The sequence below is a fragment of the Macrobrachium nipponense genome, chromosome 16, assembly GCF_015104395.2.
Source record: "Macrobrachium nipponense isolate FS-2020 chromosome 16, ASM1510439v2, whole genome shotgun sequence".
NCBI classification, from domain to species: Eukaryota; Metazoa; Arthropoda; class Malacostraca; order Decapoda; family Palaemonidae; genus Macrobrachium; species Macrobrachium nipponense.
The window spans coordinates 4,169,403-4,191,796 of record NC_087209.1 but is presented as its reverse complement, the minus strand read 5'-3'; the positions used below and the strand labels follow the sequence as shown (position 1 = coordinate 4,191,796).

The following is a 22,394-nucleotide window of genomic DNA, read 5'->3' as shown; positions in this document are numbered from 1 at the left end:
CAGTACTCCAGAAGCAGTGTCTTCGGCCCCTAACTACAACCACTTTTGTTCCATTTACTGTACCTCCTTTCATATTTTCCTTTTTCCTTCTGACTTTCCTCCCTCTCCTAACACTTGATTCATAGCGCAACTGTGAGGTTTTCCTCCTGTTGCACCTTTCAAACCAAACCTTTTAATGTCAATTTCCATTTCAGCACTGAATGCCCTCATAGGTCCCAGTGCTTGGCCTTTGGCCTAAATTCTATATTCAACTCCACTACACTAATCCTGTTTTGTACATCCAGCAAATAAAGGTTTGTTCATGCCACTTACCTGACAGATATATATATAGCTGTATTTTCTGACGTCCGACAGAAATTTCAAAACTCGCGGCACACGCAGTGGGCGGCCAGGTGGTAGTACCCATTCCCGCCGCTGGGAGGCGGATATCAGGAACCATTCCCATTTTCTATTCATATTTTTTTCTGTCGCCGGTCGGTAAACATCTGTTTACAGACCTCTGCTCAGGATTTTTTGGAATTGACTCGCTTTTAAAGTATCTGATTGATTTTTTGGTATTGAATTGGATTGTTGAATTGGCATGCGCGATAGTGGACCGTTTTTTGATTTTGGATTGACTTTTCTCTATAAGATATGTCTGGATCAAGTGTTGTGAGTTTTCAGAGTGTGTGTGAGGGCTGATTGTAAGGTGAGGCTACCGAAAGCATCGGTAGACCCCCACACAGTATGTATGAGTTGTAGGGGGCTTAATTGTTTGATTGATCATCGGTGCAATGAATGTGAGAAATTGACTGATGATGAATGGAGAGTATATGAGTCCTATCGCCTTAAATTGGAGCGCGATAGGATCAGGAGGTCTTCCTCAAGGAGTGGTTCTTCTAAAGGTAAGACTAACATCTCTCCTGCACTAACACCTGTAGTGTTTACAACCCCTAAACCTGTGTTGCCTTCGGGCTCTGATTCTGTGTCGGGAGAAGCGAATGCTCTCTCTATGATTTTTGGAGTCTCTTTGCACTCTGGAGACCAAAGTGAAAGCCTTAGAAACTGGCTCGGTGCAAGTGTGTGTCGTGCCCCCAGTGTTGTGGAGGGGGCGTCAGATCGGCCCCATAATGCCTCTAGGCCTAGACCTCTATCAGACTCCCAAGACCCCAGGGAGGAGGTATGTCGAAAGCCGCAAGAGGGTTAACGGGGGCTTCCCACCGATCTGGCGTCCCTTCGGCAGACCCTGTAGCAAAGACCCAGGCTGCCAAGGACCGTGCACTGAGCGCGCGTCCTGAAAGAGTGCTTCTCGTCCTCCGAAGCGTCCTCCCGCGTAAGGGGTGGAGCGCTCGGAGAGACTCTCGTCCGTTAAAAAGGACGTTTCTTGCGGAGGACGCTTCACGTCCTCTTTCGCCGCTTTCGTCGGAAGACGCTTATGATGTCTTTCCGCTCAGAAGAGAGGTAGGATCTCCTCCGATGAGGACGCTAGGTTGCGTGCACAGGCGCGTATACCTGAAAAACAGGTAGCTGTACCTGTGAGAAGGAAGGAGGCGTCCCCTCGCCCCTGTCTTCTCACAGGATCAGTCCTGCTTCCTCTGCTCATTCTTCCCCGACGAAGAACATTCTTTTGTCCCTTCAGGACCAGCTATCCTCGCTTATGGCTCAGAGGACTCGCCCAGCAGTCAGTCAGCCTAAGCGGAGGAAAGGACCTTAGACTGCCTGTCAAGAGGACTAAGCAGTCTCCTTCGCCTTCTACTTCGTCTCGTTCGCCGATCGCTTCTCCTTCGGCGATTCGCCGATCTCGTCCGTCCTCTAGAAGGACGTTACGTCAGGACGCTTTGAGGAGGACGCTCTGTACGAGGAGGACGTCGGCAGGACGTTCGGCGAACGCTGTCACGACGCTCTCAAAGACGCTGTCAGGACGGGACGCTAAGCAAGGACGCTCGTCAGGACGCTTGGCAGGACGCTAGGCAGGACGTTCGTCAGGACGTTGGCTGGCGGCGCAGGACGCTAGAGGACGTCGCAGGACGCTCACCAGGACGCTAGACAGGACGCTTCGGCAGGACGCTCACCAGGCCGCTACGACGCTTGGCAGGAAGCTCGCCAGGACTTTCAAGTCTCCTTTCAAGACGTTTTTGGGGATTCTGATCAAGAAGTCTTACCCCCAGACGCTAGTTACGTGCACAGGCACGTATGCCAGCGAAGAAATGTAAGGACGCTTCTCGAGCAGGTGAGACGGCTGCGGAAGGCGCTGAGGACGCTCGTCCTCCTCAGGACGCTCTACCTTCAACGAGTAGTAAGCGTCATAAGGAAGACAGCTGAATTAAGGCTGCATCTAGCAAGGATAGGGGTCCTTTGATCAAACCAAGACCCGCCATTAGGACGCCTTCTCCTGACAGACGGTCTCCTCTTCCGTTTAGAGAAGAAGGAGAGCTAAGTAGTTCGGCTGAATCGGCTGAAGAGGAACCTGCTACAGCCCCTTCTATCTCGGACTATAAAGTCCTCGTACGACTCTTGCGGTCTTCTTTTGAAGACAAATTTCAGCCCGCAGCTCCCAAGTCTCCTCCTTCGCAGTTTTCTTCATCTAAAACTGGGAAAACCCCGGAGTTTGTAGAGATGAAAACTTCTCTATCAACAAAACGTGCTTTTAAAAAGCTCCAGGATTGGATGATACGAAGGAGAGACCAAGGTAAGACGACCTTCGCCTTGCCTCCAACTAGACTTAGTGGAAAAGGGGGCATTTGGTATAGAACCAAAGATGAAGTGGGAGTTCGTATCCCTTCTTCGGCTCAGGGAGATTTCTCCAGCCTTGTGGATTTGCAGAGGAGGTCGCTTTTACCCTCTGCCAAGGTAACTTGGACCGCGTCGGAGACTGACCATCATTTGAAGGGTCTGCTCAGGACGCTGGAAGTCTTCAACTTCCTTGACTGGTGTTTGGGAGTTCTGGATATGCAGCGAGAAGCCCAGAATCTCTTAGTCTGGGGGAGCTGTCCAGCGTGTTAGCATGTATGGACAAAGCCGTCAGGGATGGTTCGGAGGAGCTCGTATCTCACTTTGGAACAGCTTTATTAAAAAAAGAGAGCTTTGCTGTGCAAACTTCACAGCTCGTTCGGTGACGCCAGCTCAGAAGCGGATTTGTTGTTTTTCGCCTCTTTCGAACCATCTCTTCCCCCAGACTTTGGTAAAGGACCTGACGAACAGCTTACAAGAGAAAGCAACTCAGGACCTTTTGCCCAGTCTACAAGACGGTCAGCCGTACCTTCGACCGTCTTCGGCTGCAGTTCGTCCGCCGAAGAAAGTAAAGCCCTTTCGTGGGGCTCCCCCCTCGAGAACAGCTCCTCGAGGGAGAGGGTTTTCACGAGGAAGGAGCTTCCTTTAAGCCAAAGCCTTCCAAGTGAAAAAGCATGTCCTTCAGACACCAGTCGGAGCCAGACTGAAGTATTTTGCGGAGCGTGAGAGAGAGAGACACGGACTCTTGGTCCCTCAAGATCGTGGAGCAGGGGTACAAGATCCCCTTTTTAGATCTTCCTCCTCTTTACTACGACTCCCAGAGACCTTTCTCCATCCTACCAAGGGGAAAAGAAGAAAGTCTTGTTCGATCTCTTCAGCAGATGATCGACAAAAGAGCGAGTGAAACAAGTCGCGGACCTGGGGTCTCCAGGTTTTTACAACAGAATCTTCCTGGTACCAAAGCAGTCGTCAGGTTGGCGTTTCCAGTTCTAGATGTAAGCAGGCTCAATCTTTTCGTGAAAAGATCAAATTCACGATGGAGACGCCTCATTCTGTTCTGGGAGCGCTTGAGATCGGGCGACTGGATGGTATCCTTAGACTTGCAGGACGCGTACTTTCACATCCCGATCCACCCTCTTTCAAGAAAGTATCTAAGGTTTGTCTTAGACAACAAAGTATGGCAGTTCAGAGCTATGTGCTTCGGACTGACCACGGCTCCGATGGTGTTCACAGTGGTGATGAAGAACGTAGCGAGGTGGCTACACTCTTCGGGTAATAAGAGTTTCCCTATACCTCGACGACTGGCTGATCAGAGCGTCGTCGAGAGAGAAGTGTCTGAAGGACTTGCAGTTCACTTTAGCCTTAGCGAAGTCCCTGGGACTTCTGGTCAACCTCGAAAAGTCGCATCTGACCCCAACACAGTCCATCGTGTATCTGGGGATTCAGATGGATTCAGTGGCTTTTCGAGCGTTTCCGTCCCAGGAACGTCAGCGGCTAGGCTTAGAAAAGATCTCAGCTTTTCTAAGGAAAGAGACTTGCTCTGCGAGGGAATGGATGAGTCTGCTGGGGACCATTTCCTCGCTAGAAAGGTTTGTTTCCTTGGGAAGACTGCACATCAGGCCTCTCCAATTTTTCTTGGCAGAACGAGTGGAAGGCCAAAGACGATCTCAATGCAATATTGAGAATATCAGATTCCAATCAAGAACCACCTAAGATGGTGGTTGGACCCTCAGAAGCTTCAAGTAGGGCGTGTCCCTAAGTCTTTTGAGCCCCGACTAGTGTGTTTTCAGACGCTTCCATCACAGGATGGGGAGCAACACTAGGGGGGAAGGAAGTGTCAGGCTCCTGGAGAGGGGAACAGGTAGCCTGGCATATAAATGTCAAAGAACTGGCAGCAGTATTTCTGTCCCTGCAGTTCTTCGAGAAGAGTTTGGAGAACAAGATTTTGTTTAGATAAACTCGGACAATACCACAGCACTCGCTTATTTAAAAAACCAGGGAGGACACACTCCAGAACGTTGTACTCCCTAGTGAGAGAGATTCTGCTGTGGGCAAAAAGGAAAAAGGTGACTATCCTGACGAGATTCATTGCAGGAGTGCAAAACGTCAGGGCAGACCTTCTCAGTCGTCGGGACCAAGTCCTTCCGACGGTAATGGACCTTGCACGAGGACGTTTGTCGAGACCTGTGGACGCTGTGGGGACGTCCACTGGTCGACTTATTCGCAACGTCAAGGAACAAGAGACTTCCTCTTTACTGCTCCCCGGGTCCTGGATCCAGAAGCAATCGCGGTAGACGCTTTGCTTTGGAATTGGACGGGCCTAGACCTATACGCCTTCCCACCATTCAAGATTCTGGGGGAAGTCATGAGGAAGTTTGCGGCCTCGGAAGGGACAAGGTTAACCCTGATCGCTCGATGTGGCCAGCGAGAGAATGGTTCACAGAGGTCATGTCTTTCCTTGTAGACTTTCCAAGGACATTGCCCTGGAGGAAAGATCTACTCAAACAGCCTCACTTCGAAAGGTTTGTCACCAAAAACCTCTCCGCTCTGAGTCTGACTTTGCGTTCAGACTATCGAAAAGTTGGCCTGAGGGAGAGGGTTTTTTCGAAAGCAGCTGCGAGAGCAATCGCACATGCGAGACGTGCTTCCACAAGAGCTGTTTACCAATCGAGTGGGCTTCCTTTCAGGGCATGGTGTAAAAAGGAGGGAGTTTCCTCTTCCTCGACCTCTGTGAACCAGATGCTGATTTTCTGCTATTTCTCAGAAATGTGCAGAAATTAGCGGTCCCTACCATCAAGGGATATAAAAGCATGTTGTCAGCGGTTTTTTAGGCACAGAGGCCTAGACCTGTCTGACAACAAGGATATTCATGACCTTTTGAAGTCTTTCGAGACCTCGAAGGTTCCTCAAATGAGACCTCCATCATGGAATCTGGATGTAGTCCTGAAATTCCTTATGTCGAGCACTTTCGAACCGCTTCAGACAGCGTCTCTTCGAAACCTGACAAGGAAGCTCTTTTCCTAACTTCTCTTGCGACGGCTAAGAGAGTTAGTGAAATTCAAGCGTTTAGCAAGTTAATGGGATTCAAAGGGGACAATGCTGTCTGCTCGTTGAAACCCATCTTTCTAGGCGAAGAATGAAAATCCTTCGAACCCTTGGCCGAAGACTTTCGAGATCAAGGGTATGTCAAGTCTGGTGGGCCAAGAACCAGAGAGAGTCCTTTGCCCGGTAAGGGCTCTCAAGTTCTACGTGCATAGAACTAAAGAGGTAAGAGGTCCCTCAGGTAACCTCTGGTGCTCTGTGAAGAGGCCAGAGTTACCTTTATCGAAGAATGCTGTGGCTTTCTTTTTAAGGGACACCATTCGGGAGGCTCATTCATCTTTCCAGAAGACTGATTTGAGCCTCTTCCGAGTAAAAGTGCACGAAGTCACGAGCCGTCGCTACCTCTCTTGCCTTCCAAAAGAACATGTCAATCAAGGACATCCTTGATTGCACCTTTTGGAGGAGCAACTCCGTCTTCGCCTCACATTACCTAAGGGATGTGAGAACGATCTATGACGATTGTAATGCACTGGGGCCATACGTTTCTGCGGACACAGTATTGGGGTCCGGAAGTAGCTCTTTCCCTATTCCTTAGTTAGGTTTAAGTTAGGTTGTGTTTTTAGGTTGTGGTGAGTCTTATGTGAAGATCTCCCATCCTTTAGTTAGTTTTAAGGGGTTTTGTGTATAGTTGGTCAGGTGGTGGTCAGTTGCTTCGTTGCCCTCATTTGTATGGCCTCGATGATCTTGTCACGCTGAGGTCTCGCACCCGTTGACAGATCATCCAGAGCGCACCAGCACTACAGGTCTCCACCTGGCTGGCAACTCTGTAATAAGCAAAAGCAGCCTTACGTGACAGTAATCACATAGTCTACTTTGCAAACAGGTAAGGAACCAAGATGTATATCATCACTTAATTTAAGTTTCCCAAAAAATCCTATTCTGTCTTTTCCCACCATCCGAAGGTGTGATTCAGCTATATATATATCTGTCAGGTAAGTGGCATGAACAAAATGTTATTGTTATTATACAATTAAGTTTGTTCATACTTACCTGGCAGATATATATAATTAAAGTGCCCGCCCTCCTCCCCTCAGGAGACAGAGGCATTAATAAAAAATATGAATAGAAAATGGGAATGGTTCCTGATATCCGCCTCCCAGCGGCGGGAATGGGTACTACCACCTGGCCGCCCACTGCGTGCCGCGAGTTTTGAAATTTCTGTCGGACGTCAGAAAATACGCTATATATATATCTGCCAGGTAAGTATGAACAAACTTAATTGTATAATAACAATAACATTTTTGAGAGGTATGGGTGGATATACCTTGGTTAACAGAAGTATGTACGCACTTGAAAATTTGCAAAATTCTTTGGAAGCTTAAATTTCAAGCCAGTATCCCCTGTGGGCTTGTTCCATATGAATAGGGTTCACCTTCTGAATAAGAATAATAACTATAACACGTCAGGAAACGGGTAGTGTCTAGTGACACACATGTGAAGTTGGAAAACAACTGAGCTTTGTGAACATAGTAGATGAATGGAGAATGAGTAAATAAGGGGAGATAGAAAAAGATGTAAGAAAGGAAATGGAAAAAAAAATCTTGAAGGAACTGGTGAATCACCACACACAACTTTTAACATGTTGAAATTTCGAGCACAGCATAATGAGAAATCAGTTTTCCAGGTAGTGTGTGATAGTAACATGAAATTATTATTGTATATAATGTGGTCATGTAGTGGACTGAAGGCCAGTGCATTGGGAAATTCATAGAATATGAATTTATACTTTGCCATTTCTGAGTGGGCTGAAGTTGCCTTATGAGTGTCGAAACTTTTACACACGTGATCTGTATGCAAGACAGCACACAGGAGGACTCCATGGGCAGGGTTAAAATTGAATTTGAATTGATTAAAGTGTGCAACTCATGGAATAATAATTATGAATCTCTTGTCAATGTTTGTCAATTTAATTTACTTGTTCATCAAACTAGTGGTACCTCCATTGACTTATACTTGGGGTTAGAGTTAACCTAGTTGGCATACGAAATACAATGCAATTTAGACTTCAATTTACAATTGCCTTCAACTAGCCTAGTAGAAATCTAGATTAATGTTAGTGTAAGTTTACTCGTTTAAAGGCCACGTCTAGACCTAATGTGATGAGTAGAACTGAAGGATAGTAGTGTCCTTTCTTGTTTCCTTATAAGCAAAGATTAAGCTTGGTAGGATTGTGCATTTACAGTAAATGATTTACTGGGAAAACTGAGGTAAAATTGGTTAGACCAAGTCATGGATTGTTTCTCCATCTGATTGTCAGATGACAAAAAGAAATTTTGAAAGCTCTCTATATACTTTATTCCAGGTATTAATTTTACTCCTTTCAAATATGGGAATTGATAGATAATGAAATCTGGTTTTACATATTCAGGTGTAAAGTTAAGTGTGGGTTTAATTTGGTAGTTAAGAAGAGTGTTAATTAGGCCTAATGAACATTTTATATTCCAGCATGGGTGCCACCTGCTTCGTCCAGCCACTTGATCTCGTCAAGAACAGAATGCAGGTCGCTACGAGTAAAGAGCACAAAACGAGCCTTCATGTGTTGCGACACGTCATCAAATCCGAGGGAGTGACAGCTCTCTATTCTGGTTTGTCTGCCGGCTTACTGCGCCAAGCTACCTACACCACAACTCGCCTTGGTATATACACGTGGCTCTTTGAGAAGGCTTCGGGGTAAGATGTTCTTGTTGATGCTGTAGATTGATACTCTGGAACATTCTAATTTGGAAAATTCATCTTGTAGGAGGTTAATTCTTGTAGCCACACGGTGTACGGTGGTCATTACTTTAGGTACTTTGCAGCGTCCCTTCGGCCCCAGATACGATCTTTTTCATACCTTTCACTATACCTCCGTTTATATCTTCTTCCATCTTACTTTCCACCCTTTCCTAGAAAATTGTTTCATGGTGCAACTGTGAGGTTTTACACCTGTTACACCTTTAAAACCTTTTTACTCTCAATTTCCCTTTCAGCTGTGAATGACCTGATAAGTCCCAGCACTTGGCCTTTGATCTAAATTTTATGTCATCATTATAAGTAAAGGTTCTTTGCAGCGTCCCTGTGGCCCCTAGCTGCAATGCATTTATTCCTCTTGCTGTACCACCGTTCATATTCTTTTTCTGTCATCTTACTTTCCACCCTCTTTCTTACAATTGTTTGATAGTGCAACTGCAAGATCTTCCTCTTGTAACTCCTCGAAAAAACTTTTTTTAACTCAATTTTCCATCTCTGGAAGAACTCATTATAAGTCCCAGCATTTGACCTTTGGCCTAAATTTTATATAGCCTTCCATTCCATTGATAACACAAGAAGCTGCATAAAGTGTTCTTGTGTTCAGGGCCGGCCCAAGCCTATATGAGGCCCTACTTATTTTGTATTTTATTAATTTATTTTTACTTTCTAATTTGTTCATGAAACTTACCTGACGATATATATATAGCTGTATTTTCTGAAGTCCGACAGAATTTAAAAATTCGCGGCACACGCAGTGGGCGGCCAGGTGGTAGTACCCATTCCCGCCGCTGGGAGGCGGATATCAGGAACTATCCCATTTTCTATTCATATTTTTTTCTGTCGCCGGTCGGTAAACAAACTGTTTACAGACCTCCGCCTAGGATTTGAAACTATTCATTAGCCACTTAAGTATCCTAATTATTCTTTCGATTATTAACTTGGATTTGTGGCTAGGCATACGCTATCGTAAATTTTTTCATTGCATTTGATGTCTGAAGCTAGTTAGCTAGTTTCAGACTTTGTTGTCTGCATGGTAAGGTGAGGCTACCGTAACTTTCGGTAGACACTCGCTTAGTATATATGACGGTTACATGTTTTCTTTGCATAAGGTAATTAGTTGTAATGTGTGACTGATTACGGAAGAAGGAGGATTCAATTACGCATTTTAGAGCGTGTTAGAATCAGGAGTTTTCCTCCACAGTAAACAGAAGTTAGAAATAATGAACCTTCTAACCTACTGTAGATTTTATTTTGCCTAACCCTGTGGTATGGCTTACGAGCCTAGAATAAGTGTCTGCTAAAGGATTACATCAAGTAATCTTAGACTAAAGTGCTCGCTCTCCAACCAGTGTTGTGAAGTGTAGTGCCCCTTGTGTTGTGGAGGGGCGTCAGATCGGCCCCATAATGCCTCTAGGCCTGGACCTCTGTCGGACTCCCAGGACTCAGGGATTGGAGAGGGCATGTCGAAAGCCGCAAGAGGGTTTACGGGGGCTCCCCCACCGATCTGGCGTCCCTTCGGCAGAACCTGTTGACTCTTCCCAGGGCTGCTAAAGATCGTGCACAGTGCGCGAATCTTGAAAGATTGCTTCTCGTCCTCCGAGGCGTCCTCCCCACACAGGGGTTGGAGTTCTCGGAAGGACTCGCGCCCCCTAAAGAAGCTTTAGAGAAGAGGACGCTTCACGTTCTCTCTCTCGTCACGAGAGGATGAGAGAGTAAAGAGACCACATTTTCCCTTTTAGAAGAATGCACTGGCTCTTTTCCTAAGGGACATTTAAGGAGGCTCATCATCTTGCCAGAAGAGTGATTTGAGCCTCCTGCGAGAACGCTCATGTATATATCATTTATTACATTATTAAGGAGGCTCATTCATCTTGCCAGAAGAGTGATTTGAGCCTCCTGCGAGTGACCGCTCATGTATACATCATGTATACATTATTAAGGAGGCTCATTCATCTTGCCAGAAGAGTGATTTGAGCCTCCTGCGAGTGAACGCTCATGTATATATCACTTATACATTATTAAGGAGGTTCATTCATCTTGCCAGAAGAGTGATTTGAGCCTCCTGCGAGTGAACGCTCATGAAGTTAGAGCTGTTTCAACCTCGCTAGCATTCCAAAAGAATTTGGTAATCAAGGACATTCTTGATTCCACCTTTTGGAGGAGCAACTCAGTATTCGTCTCCTCTCCTCATTGCGCTCCGTATCCGTTATGTAACGTTTCGCTTTACTTCGATAAAGCAAGCTGATAAGTTTGACGGCCGCGGGAAGCTGCTTTGCACAGTCAAACAACTTATGTCTCTGGTCGGCATAAGAAGGGCAATTTAGACGTGAGGAAGCTTTTGGAGGGTGCTCGACGTCCTATAAGTAGAGACATTCTCCAGGACGCTCGGCAAGCACCTTGCGGAAGACGAAGCCATACGTCCTTCCTTTAGTGTTCACACTCTTTCCAGGAAGCAGCGTGCGGCTCTCCATGGAGACTCGGCATGAGGACGTCCCTTAAAAAAGATTTCAATGTCATACGCAAAAACGCGGTTCGTCATAACATTGAGATGTTGGCAAGGTCGCTCGCCAGGACGCCTCTTGGCGGGCCTTGCATGCATCAAGGCGCTCAACGAGTTCCTCTCTGAAACGTCGTTCAGAAGACTTGGTGTTCTCTGCTCAGACACACTCGTAGCTGGACGCTTTTGAGGACGCTCGGCAGGAAGCTTTTGAGGACGCTCAAGCAGGACGCGTTTCCAGCACGCTTTTGAGGACGCTCAGCAGGACGCTTTTGTGGACATTCGCCAGGACGCTTCGGTGGAAGCTCGGCAGGACGCTAGCGAGGACGCTCGCCAGGACGCTAGCGAGGACGCTCGCCAGGACGCTAGCGAGGACGCTCGCGAGGACGCTTTTGAAGACGCTCGGCATCCTACACGTCATGACGCTCGGTAGAGCACTTGCCAGGACGTTCTTCAGAACGATAGGCGTCCTACGCATCAAGACGTTCGGCAGGATTCCTGCAAGAACGCTCTTCAAGACGGCGTCGTCGAAGTAGAGGAAGGAGTTTGGTCTCGTCAAGATGTCTACTTCGCTTTCTACGAAGGAGCGTTCAATAGAATCCATCACTTGATAATTCCAGGAAATGCTGAAGCAGATTTCGGTGTCATAAAACGCCTCGTCTGCTTTCGGGATTGCGCTGCCGAAGGGGAACATTAAGGTCCTTCCTGTCGTAAGCCCAGTCTCTAATCGGAAACCTGGCCCTTCCTCCGATTTCTGCGGGAATCGGGAAAACTATATGCTCGAATTCCTGGATTTACTTTCTGTCATGTAAATGGGTTAGGTTTCATTGACAAAGATCTTCATAACATTTTATCGCTTAAGCGGATAAGTAACAAATTTCGGAAGAGCTCTCATTCATTTTCAGAACCGAACGTGGACAGTCGTTTTCCTTTCTTTCTCTCTTCCTCGTCCAGGAAAGATGTAGTAGAGAATTCGATGTTCAAATTACTACAATACTTACGTAGTTTATCTTTGCGTCATTTTGCTAACGCATGGGTCGAGTCATATACGCATATCGTATTTACCTCTGCGGATAGAAGCCGAAAGAACTGTTGTTCTAATGTATTTATTTGACACTCCCTTCACCTTCCAAGAGTTTTCGGAGTAAGAACAACTCTTCAGGTATTGTTACGACAACACCAACTCAGCTTCTGTATTTAGCGAATTCTGTTTCGTTTAAATAGGCCTGCTTGAGAGTGTCCTTTTGCTCGATAATATCATACCTATTCCTTCGTAAAGGAGTAGCTGGCAACTCAGGCAGATAGTATTCTGTTCTCCATTGAAGCTTTTCCTTCGAGGAAGACTTCTCCTTTCACTACTTTTTGATAGAGATCGAAGGTGGTCGATCTCCAATCCTTATTTTGTTTTCTTTAAGGAAAGAATTTAGGATGGAGATCGTTGTTCAGAATACTATAAATATACTACGTATATTAACCTCGCGACATGATTCTACTAAGCAGTTGAATTGTCCGAGGGTAGGCGCATATCCTAGTTATTCTAACGGATTGCGACTTAGACAGAAGAAGTTCTAATTGAACTGCAAACATCAACTCAGCTTCTGTATTTAGCGAATTTTGTTTCGTTTAACTATGCCTGCTTGAGAGTTTCCTTTGGCTCGATAATTTCATACCTATCCCTTCGTAAAAGGAGTAGCTGGCAACTCAGGCATATAGTGCGAGACGATGATCAAGGCTGCTGTTACTGTGAGTGTGATCTACGCAGTACCGGCTAGCTCGGTGTCATGCGCGGTTGGTTACGTCTCTCTCCCTTGCGGGAATGGCTTAAACCGTCTCTTTGCCCTACAATCATGGATTTTAGCCTCGGGTTGAGGAAATTTCTAGTAATCTTGAATGATCATACCTGCCGTTTACTTAGAAAATTTCAACAAGATATCTCTTATACTTGTTAGGTGCGGGTTTTACCGCACGGTAACATTCTGTACGAATCTACCGCGGCATAGCACTATAATAATGCTCTCCGCTTATGCAAAGCGCAGCCTTATTAGGGAAGGAAGCAGGCTGAGTGAGGGAATGGATGAGTTTGCTGGGGGGGGACCATTTCCGTCGCTGGAGAAGCTTGTTTTCCCTGAATAAACAGCAATTCAGGACCTCTACAAATTTTCCTCACGAAGAAATTGGAATAACATCAAAGATTTTGTAATTCTAATTTTCTCTCAACTGGCAACGGCTTGAGGATCACATCAGGTGATAGCGAGAGGGTGCCAGACATCCGAACAGAGAACAGATGTTCTGGCACATTGTCTGAAAGAATTGGAAGCCAAATTAGTCGGCTTTCAGTTCCTCGAAGGGTGAGGTTGGATCGAGTGGCCCAAATCATCTCGGATAATTTCTCAGCTCTCTCATAGCTCGAGAAGAGAGAATTGGTTATGGGCTTGGGCACGGAACGTAACGATCCTCAATAGGTTCGTTAATCTAGTGCACGTCCGTGGGGGTGGGTCTCGATCGAGGCAACAACTACTGACGTCTGAGTAATCCTCACTTAGAAGTATGTCGAAGTGAGGAGAGACTGAGGGAGTCCTTTCGTTAAGTTTTTCGTAATATTGAAGACGAAGGAGCTTCCTCTTAAGTTGTTCCCTTATTCATGATCCTAGAGGATAGCTTAGTCGCCACATGTGGGCCTCTAAGAGGTTGGATTCACAGAGGTCAGGTAATTCAGAGAATTGTCCAAAGACCCTTCCCGAGAGAATCGGTGTAATCAAACATCGTCACTTAGTGAAGTATCTAATATCTCTCCTCTCTGAGTCTGAAAGCGTTCAGACTATCGAGAAGCGATAAGATCTTCAAGATTAATGGCAGTCTCTTGGCCAAGGCAAAGCAGTGCTGCCTATTTTCCAGTTTTCAATCGGAGGGGCGTTTCTGGAGATAGTGAAGGGAAATGACTGTTCCTCCACCTCGACCTCTGTGAATTTCGTTATGGTTCTATCTTTCCGTATGAAGTATGAGATAAAGATAGAAGTCCTAACTGTTGTAGAATATGCAAATATGTTGTTGACGGCCTCTAGGCTCAGAGATTCGGTTCTGTCAAACAACAAAGCTTCACGATCTTGAGGTCTGTGGAGATCTTGTATTCTCTGGATCAAAGGTTCCGGCATGGAACTTAGACGTAGTCTGAGTTTCTGATGCCAAAAGCATTTCGAACCTATCCTTTCTGCGAACTTAATACACGTGACCAGAAAGGCTAATATTCTAACCGCTCTAGTCACGGCAAGGAGGGTTAGTGAGGTTTTAGCCATCATCAGAGGTTTGGCTTTAAAGGAACATAATGCGGTCTGTCCGCTAAGCCTTCCGTTCTTGATAAGAACGAAAACCTGTCTGACCATGACCCGAAGGCTTGGAGACCAAGGGTATGGCACAAATTATTGGGCAAGGGCATTAGAGAGTCCTGTGCCCTGTAGGGTCTCTCAAGTTTTATCTTTATAAAACTATAGAAAGTCAAGGTCATCAGACAATCTGCGGTGTTCCGTAAAAAGACCAGACTAGTTCATGTCCAAGAACACCCTGGCATGATAGCCAAGGAGTTCTTTTAAGAGGTCTCATTCATTATGTTTGCATAAAAGATTTGAGATTTTTTCTTAATATGAATGCTCAAGAGGTGAGGGCGCGGCCTCGGAAGCATTTCAACAGAGCATGACACTCAGTAACATCCTGAGTGCCACGCTTTAGCGAAGCAACTCTGTGTTCGCTTCACACTCCCGACGGGATGTGAAGACGACATTTCAGATCCGTAAGTCGCTAGGACCATACATATCCGTTATATATTATTGGGTGCAAGAAGCAACACGAATCCTATCTAGAGAAAAGGGATAGGTGTGCTTTTAACTTTGAAGGGTGGTCGCTTGAGGCGCGTTCCTTTTCTTTAGCCTAGAAGTTATGGAACTAACTTTGATAGGTTAGGTCAGGTGGTGGTTTTAGCTTCGGTGCCCTCAAAAGTATGGTCATATGGTCTAGTCACATTGTGGTCACGCCCCCCGTTGACAGATCATCTAGAGCGCACCAGCATTACATGGTCTACTACCCGCTGGCACTCTAGTAACGCAGAAGCAGACTTGGTGGACAGTAATCACGAAGTCGGCTATGCTAACAGTCAGGAACCAAGATGTATATTCATCTACTAATTTAGTTTCCCAAAAATCCTATTCTGTCTCTTCCCACCATCCGAAGGTGGGATTCAGCTATATATATATCTGTCAGGTAAGTTTCATGAACAAAATGTTATTGTTATAATACAATTAAGTTTTGTTCATACTTACCTGGCAGATATATATAATTAAAGTGCCCACCACCTCCCCTCAGGAGACAGTGGCACTGATAAATATGAATAGAAAATGGGAATAGTTCCTGATATCCGACCCTCCCACCCAGCGGCGGGAATGGGTACTACCACCTGGCCGCCCACTGCGTGTGCCGCGAATTTTTAAATTCTGTCGGACTTCAGAAAATACAGCTATATATATATCTGCCAGGTAAGTATGAACAAACTTAATTGTATCATTACAATATCATTTTTAATTACTTTAATATTTTCTAAGCGCTCTTGCCTCCCCCCCCCCCCCCCCCCCCCCCCCCAATGGCTTTGGGGTCCCCAAGCAGATTAGTTCACTTATGCCAGCTCTGCTTGTGTTTATCGGCAGGCTTTTATTGTTTCCTGAATATGAAATTTTTCTTTTTTTACAGTCCCAATGGGGAGCCTCCAAGTTTCCTTGTCAAAGCAGGCTTGGGAATGGCTGCAGGTGTAGTTGGCTCATTTGTTGGTACCCCTGCTGAGGTTAGTACACGGTTGTTTTGCTTGCCATTTTGAGAGAAATTGCTGTACGGTAATTTGACTATTTTAGAATTTAGACCAGGCCTTGATGCAAGTGAGTAGAGATTCAGATTGGAACTGTAGATTAAAAAAGAAACCCCACAAAATCACTGTGTATAAATGTGCTTACTTATAAGTATTTACAAAATAAAATGTAAATACATATAAGTAAACATGTTATACACAGTGATTTTGTGGGTTTCTTTTTCAATCTTCAGAAGAAAACTGAAAGTTTTTGTTTGATTCATTGGTACTGTTATTATCATTCGGAAGATGAACCCAATGCTTGAAATTCAAGCTTCCAAAGAATATGGCTTTCATTTGGAAGAAGTAACAGAAGGTAGTAGGCTATACAGAAAGATGAGATCAGTTATTAGCAAAGAAAAAAGATGCATTAACAAATTAGTAAATAAATAAATAAATAGATGAAAAGGCTGTTGTTTTACCATGGGAATGGTCAAATTTGACATGTGTTATTAAAAGATGCCTAAGCTTGTAAAACATTTGTGCCAGATTGCATAACTTAACTCGTTCTATTTTTGTTTCCATATTTATGCAATAAGCACCCACCTGGGTAATTTTGCCAGCATTTAACTTAACCTCACCGGCAAAGGTTTGAAGTCTTAAGTTATATATATACTCAAAAACCTTTTTAATTTCCTTGATCTTTGTAAATGTCTTTGAAAAGATATTTACTTTGTATGGTTTCCGTCTTACTTCCTTAGGTTAGAGTAGGCTGTATTTTGTGCTTTGTTCGTTTTGATGAATTTAGGCCATTGGTTAAGGTGAATCTCGCAAATACTTTTTAATTGTAAAATATAGTAATTTATGATAATCAGTTGATGCATGAAATACGTTGCTCACCGGGAATATAGAGTTGCAAAATACTAATGTAAACACAAAATCAAAATATCACATCGGTAGTTAAGGGTTTTTTATGTGCCAGTTTAGTTTTTTGAAAGACGATTGCTATATATGTATATATATCTGTTCAGAAGCTCATTTTACCAAGCTATTCTGTCACATTTAGTGGGACAACTACATAACTCTCAGGCGAGAGATGACTTGCTTTTGAAAATGACTAAATTTGTCAGCGGATTCATGTTTTGCAATTTGTTCATGCAACTTACCTGACAGATATATATATATAGCTGTATTTTCTGAAGTCCGACAGAATTTCAAAACTCGCGGCACACGCAGTGAGCGGCCAGGTGGTTAGTACCCATTCCCGCCGCTGGGAGGCGGATATCAGGAACCATTCCCATTTCTATTCATATTTTTTCTGTCGCCGGTCGGAAACAAACTGTTTACAGACCTCTGCTCAGGATTTTTGGATTTGACTCGCTTTTAAGTATCTGATTGGTTTTTTGGTATTGAATTGGATTGTTGAATTGGCATGCGCGATAGTGGACCGTTTTTTTATTTTGGATTGGCTTTTCTATAAACGATATGTCGGGATCAAGTGCTGTGAGTTTCAGAGTGTGTGTGAGGACTGATTGTAAGGTGAGGCTACCGAAAGCATCGGTAGACCCCCACACAGTATGTATGAGTTGTAGGGGGCATAATTGTTTGGTGGATAATCGGTGCAATGAATGTGAGAGATTGACCGATGATGATTGGAGAGTATATGAGTCCTATCGCCTTAAATTGGAGCGCGATAGGATTAGGAGGTCTTCCTCCAGGAGTGGTTCTACCAAAGGTAATGGCTAACATCTCTCCTGTATTAACACCTGTAGAGTTTGCAACCCCTAAACCTGTGTTGCCTTCGGGCTCTGATTCTGCTCTGTCGGGAGAAGCTAATGCTCTCTCTCTTATTTTGGAGTCTCTTCGCACTCTGGAGACCAAAGTGAAAGCCTTGGAAACTGGTCGGTGGGCAAGTGTGTGATCGTGCCCCTAGTTGTGGTGGAGGGGCGTCAGATCGGCCCCATAATGCCTCTAGGCCTAGACCTCTATCAGACTCCCAAGACTCAGGGAGAGGGTATGTCGAAAGCCGCAAGAGGGTTACGGGTGCTCACCCACCGATCTGGCGTCCCTTCGGCAGGCCTTGTGGCAAAAGTCCCAGGCTGCCAAGGAGCGCGCACGAGCGCGCGTCCTGAAAGAGTGCTTTTCGTCCTCCGAAGCGTCCTCCCCGCGCAAGGGGTGGAGCGCTCGGAGAGACTCTCGTCCTCTGAAAAGGACGTTTCGTGTTGAGGACGCTTCACGTCCTGTATCGCCGCTTTCGTCGGAGGATGCGTATGACGCTTTTCTGCCGTCAGAAACAGGGGTAAGATCTCCTCCAATGAGGACGCTGGGTTGCGTGCACGGCGGTCTCCCTGAGAAGCAGGTAGCTGTACCTGTGAGAAGGAAGGAGGCGTCCCATCGCCCCTCGTCTTCTCGCAGGATCAGTCCTGCTTCCTCTGTTCGTTCTCTCCAACGAAGAACATCTTTTGTCCCTCAGGACCAGCTATCAACGCTTATGCGCTCAGAGGACTCGCCCAGCAGCAGTCGAGCCTAAGCGGAGGAAGGACCTTAGACTGCCCGTCAAGAGGACGAAGCAGTCTCCTTCTCCCTCTCCTACTTCGTCTCGTTCGCCGATCGCTTCTCCTTCGGCGATTCGCCGATCTGCGTCCTCTAGAAGGACGTTGCGTCAAGACACTTTTGCTGAGGAGGACGCTAGGCAGGACGCTAGGCAGGACGCTAGGCAGGACGCTTGGCAGGACGTTCGGCAGGACGCTCGACAGGACGCTGTCAGGATCGCTCGGCGTCAGGACGCTAGGCAGGACGTTCGTCAGGACGCTCGGCAGGACGCTCGCCAGGACGCTCGCCAGGCGCTTGGCAGGACGCTCGCCAGGACGTTCAGGGCGCTTTTCAAGACCGCTGCTTTTTGGGGACTCCGACCAAGAAGTCGTACCCCAAGACGCTAGTTTGCGCCGCACATGGCCACGTAAAAAAAGAATTTTCCAGCTAAAATGTCTTCCCTTTTCGTTTTAAGAAAACGTCAAGGAACGCTTCTCTGTCAAGTGATGGCTGCCTCGGGTGTTTGTCGCTAAGGACGCTCGTCCTCGTCAGGACGCTCTACCTGCTTCAAGTGGTAAGCGTCATAAAGAAGACAGCCGAAATAAGGCTTCATCTAGTAAGGATAGGGGTCCTTTGATTAAGTCAAGACCCGACATTAGTACGCCCTCTCCGGACAGGCGGTCTCCGCTTCCGTGTAGAGAAGAAGGAGAGCTGAGTAGTTCGGCTGACTCGGTTGAAGAGGAACCTTCTGCGGCCCCTTCTTCTTTCGAAGACAAGTTTCAGCCTGCAGCTCCCAAGTCTCCTCCTTCGCAGTTTTCATCATCCTAAGACTGGTAAAACCCCGGAGTTTGTTGAGATGAAAACTTCGCTCTCCACTAAAACGTGCGTTTAAGAAACTCCAAGATTGGATGGTACGAAGGAGAGATCAAGGCAAGACGACTTTCGCTTTGCCTCCAGCTAGACTCAGCGGGAAAGGGGGCATTTGGTATAGAACCAAAGAAGAAGTAGGAGTTCGTATCCCTTCTTCAGCTCAAGGAGATTTCTCCAGCTTGGTGATTCGCAGAGGAGGTCTCTTTTATCCTCTGCTAAAGTGACCTGGACCTTCTACGGAGACGGACCATCATTTGAAGGGTTGCTCTCCGGACTCTTGAAGTGTTCAACTTCCTTGACTGGTGCTTGGGAGTTCTGGATCTGCAAGCGAGAAGCCCAGAATCTCTCAGTCTGGGGGAGCTGTCCAGCGTGTTAGCATGTATAGACAAAGCCGTCAGGGATGGTTCGGAGGAGATCGTCTCTCATTTTGAACGGCCTTATTGAAGAAGAGACTTTTGTGCTGTGCAATTTCACAGCTCGTTCAGTAACTCCAGTCAGAAAGCGGATTTGCTGTTTTCTCCTCTTTCGAACCATCTCTTCCCCCAGACTTTAGTAAAGGACCTGACTAACAGTTTGCAAGAGAAGGCAACGCAGGACCTTTTAGCCCAGTCTACAAGACGTTCGGCAGTACCTTCAACCTCTTCAGCTGCGGTTCGACCGCCGAAGAAGGTTAAGCCCTTTCGTGGGGCCCCCCTCGAGAGCAGCTCCTCGAGGGAGAGGGTTTTCACGAGGAAGAGCTTCCTTTAAGTCAAAGCCTTCCAAGTGAGAAGCATGTCCTTCAGACACCAGTCGGAGCCAGACTGAAGTTTTTTGCGGGAGCGTGGAGAGAGAGGGACACGGACTCTTGGTCCCTCAAGATCGTGGAGCAGGGGTACAAGATCCCCTTTTAGATCTTCCTCCTCTTTCTACGACTCCCAGAGACCTTTCTCCATCCTATCAGGGAGAGAAGAAGCAAGTATTATTCGATCTCCTTCAACAAATGATCGAGAAAAAGAGCGGTGGAACAAAAAGTCGCAGACCTGGGATGTCTCCAGGTTTTTACAACAGGATTTTCCTAGTACCGAAGCAGTCGTCAGTTTTTGTGGCGTCCAGTTCTAGATGTAAGCAGGCTCAATCTTTTCGTGGAAAAGACCAAAATTCACGATGGAGACGCCTCATTCTGTTCTGGGAGCCTTGAGACCGGGCGACTGGATGGTGTCCTTAGACTTGCAGGACGCGTACTTTCACATCCCGATCCACCCTCTTTCAAGAAAGTATCTAAGGTTTGTCTTAGACAAAAAAGTGTGCAGTTCAGAGCTATGTGTTTCTCGGCCTGACCACGGCTCCAATGGTGTTCACTGTAGTCATGAAGAACGTGGCGAGGTGGCTACACTCTTCGGGGATAAGAGTTTCCCTGTACCTCGACGACTGGCTGATCAGAGCGTCGTCGAGAGAGAAGTGTCTGAAGGACTTGCAGTTCACTTTAGCCCTAGCAAAGTCCCTGGGACTTCTGGTCAACTTCGCAAAAGTCGCATCTGACCCCCAACACAGTCCATCGTGTATCTGGGGATTCAGATGGATTCAGTGGCTTTTCGAGCGTTTCCGTCCCAGGAACGTAAGCGGCTAGGCTTAGAAAAGATCTCAGCCTTCCTAGGGAAAGAGACTTGCTCGGCGAGGGAATGGATGAGTCTTGCTGGGGGAACCATTTTCCTCGCTAGAAAGGTTTGTTTCCTTGGGAAGACTGCACCTCAGGCCTCTCCAATTTTTCCTTGTCGGACGAGTGGAAGGCCTAAGGACGATCTCAATGCCATATTGAGAATATCGCTTCCGATAAAGAACCATCTAAGATGGTGGTTGGACCCTCAGAAGCTTCAGGAGGGCGTGTCCCTAAGTCTTCTGAGCCCCGACCTAGTGTTGTTCTCCGACGCTTCCATCACGGGCTGGGGAGCACACTAGGAGGGAAGGAAGTGTCAGGCTCCTGGAGAGGGGAACAGGTAGCCTGGCATATAAATGTCAAAGAACTGGCAGCAATATTTCTGTCCCTGCAGTTCTTCGAAAGGAGTTTGAAGAACAAGATTGTTCAGGTAAACTCAGACAATACCACAGCACTCGCTTATTTGAGAAATCAGGGAGGAACACACTCCAGAACTTTGTTTTCCCTGGCGATAGAGATTCTGCTGTGTCAAAGAGAAGAAATGTGACAATCCTGACGAGGTTCATTGCAGGAGTGCAAAACGTCAGGGCAGATCTTCTCAGTCGTCGGGAACAAATCCTACCGACGGAATGGACCTTGAACAAGGACGTGTGTCGAGACCTTTGGACGTTGTGGGGACGTCCTCTGGTCGACTTATTCGCGACGTCAAGGACCAAGAGACTTCCTCTTTATTGCTCCCCGGTCCTGGATCCAGAAGCGATCGCGGTAGACGCGTTGCTTTGGAATTGGACGGGTCTAGACCTGTACGCCTTCCCACCATTCAAGATTTTGGGGAAGTCATGAGGAAGTTTGCGGCCTCAAGAAGGGACGAGGTTGACCCTGATCGCTCCGATGTGGCCAGCGAGAGAATGGTTCACAGAGGTCATGTCTTTCCTTGTAGACTTTCCAAGGACATTGCCCTGGAGGAAAGATCTACTCAAACAGCCTCACTTCGAAAGGTTTCACCAAAAACCTCTCCGCTATGGGTCTGACTGCGTTCAGACTATCGAAAAGTTGGCCAGAGCGAGAGGTTTTTCGAAAGCAGCTGCGAGAGCAATCGCACATGCAAGACGTGCTTCCACAAGAGCTGTTTACCAATCGAAGTGGGCTTCCTTCAGGCATGGTGTAAAAAGGAGGGAGTTTCCTCTTCCTCGACCTCTGTGAACCAGATAGCTGATTTTCTGCTCTTTCTCAGAAATGTGCAGAAATTAGCGGTCCCTACCATCAAGGGATATAAAAGCATGTTGTCAGCGGTTTTTAGGCACAGAGGCCTTGACCTTTCTGACAACAAGGACATTCATGACCTTTTAAAATCTTTCGAGACTTCGAAGATTCCTCAAATGAGACCTCCGTCATGGAACCTTGACGTGGTTCTTAAGTTCCTTATGTCAAGTCCTTTCGAACCGCTTCAGGCAGCGTCTCTTCGAAACTTGACAAGGAAGGCTCTTTTCCTAACT

At 46.4% G+C, this 22,394-nt stretch overlaps 1 protein-coding gene across 1 annotated transcript in view; it reads left to right on the top strand.

The window, feature by feature from the left end:
* The window catches only part of LOC135195530 (mitochondrial 2-oxoglutarate/malate carrier protein-like), a 43,937-nt gene that overhangs the window by 12,103 nt on the left and 9,440 nt on the right, over positions 1–22,394 (top strand). Inside the window, exons 2-3 of the mRNA XM_064221775.1 lie at positions 8,257–8,481; positions 15,773–15,863. Coding sequence (XP_064077845.1) covers positions 8,257–8,481; positions 15,773–15,863 — 316 coding nt within the window. The remainder of the gene's footprint in view (positions 1–8,256; positions 8,482–15,772; positions 15,864–22,394) is intronic.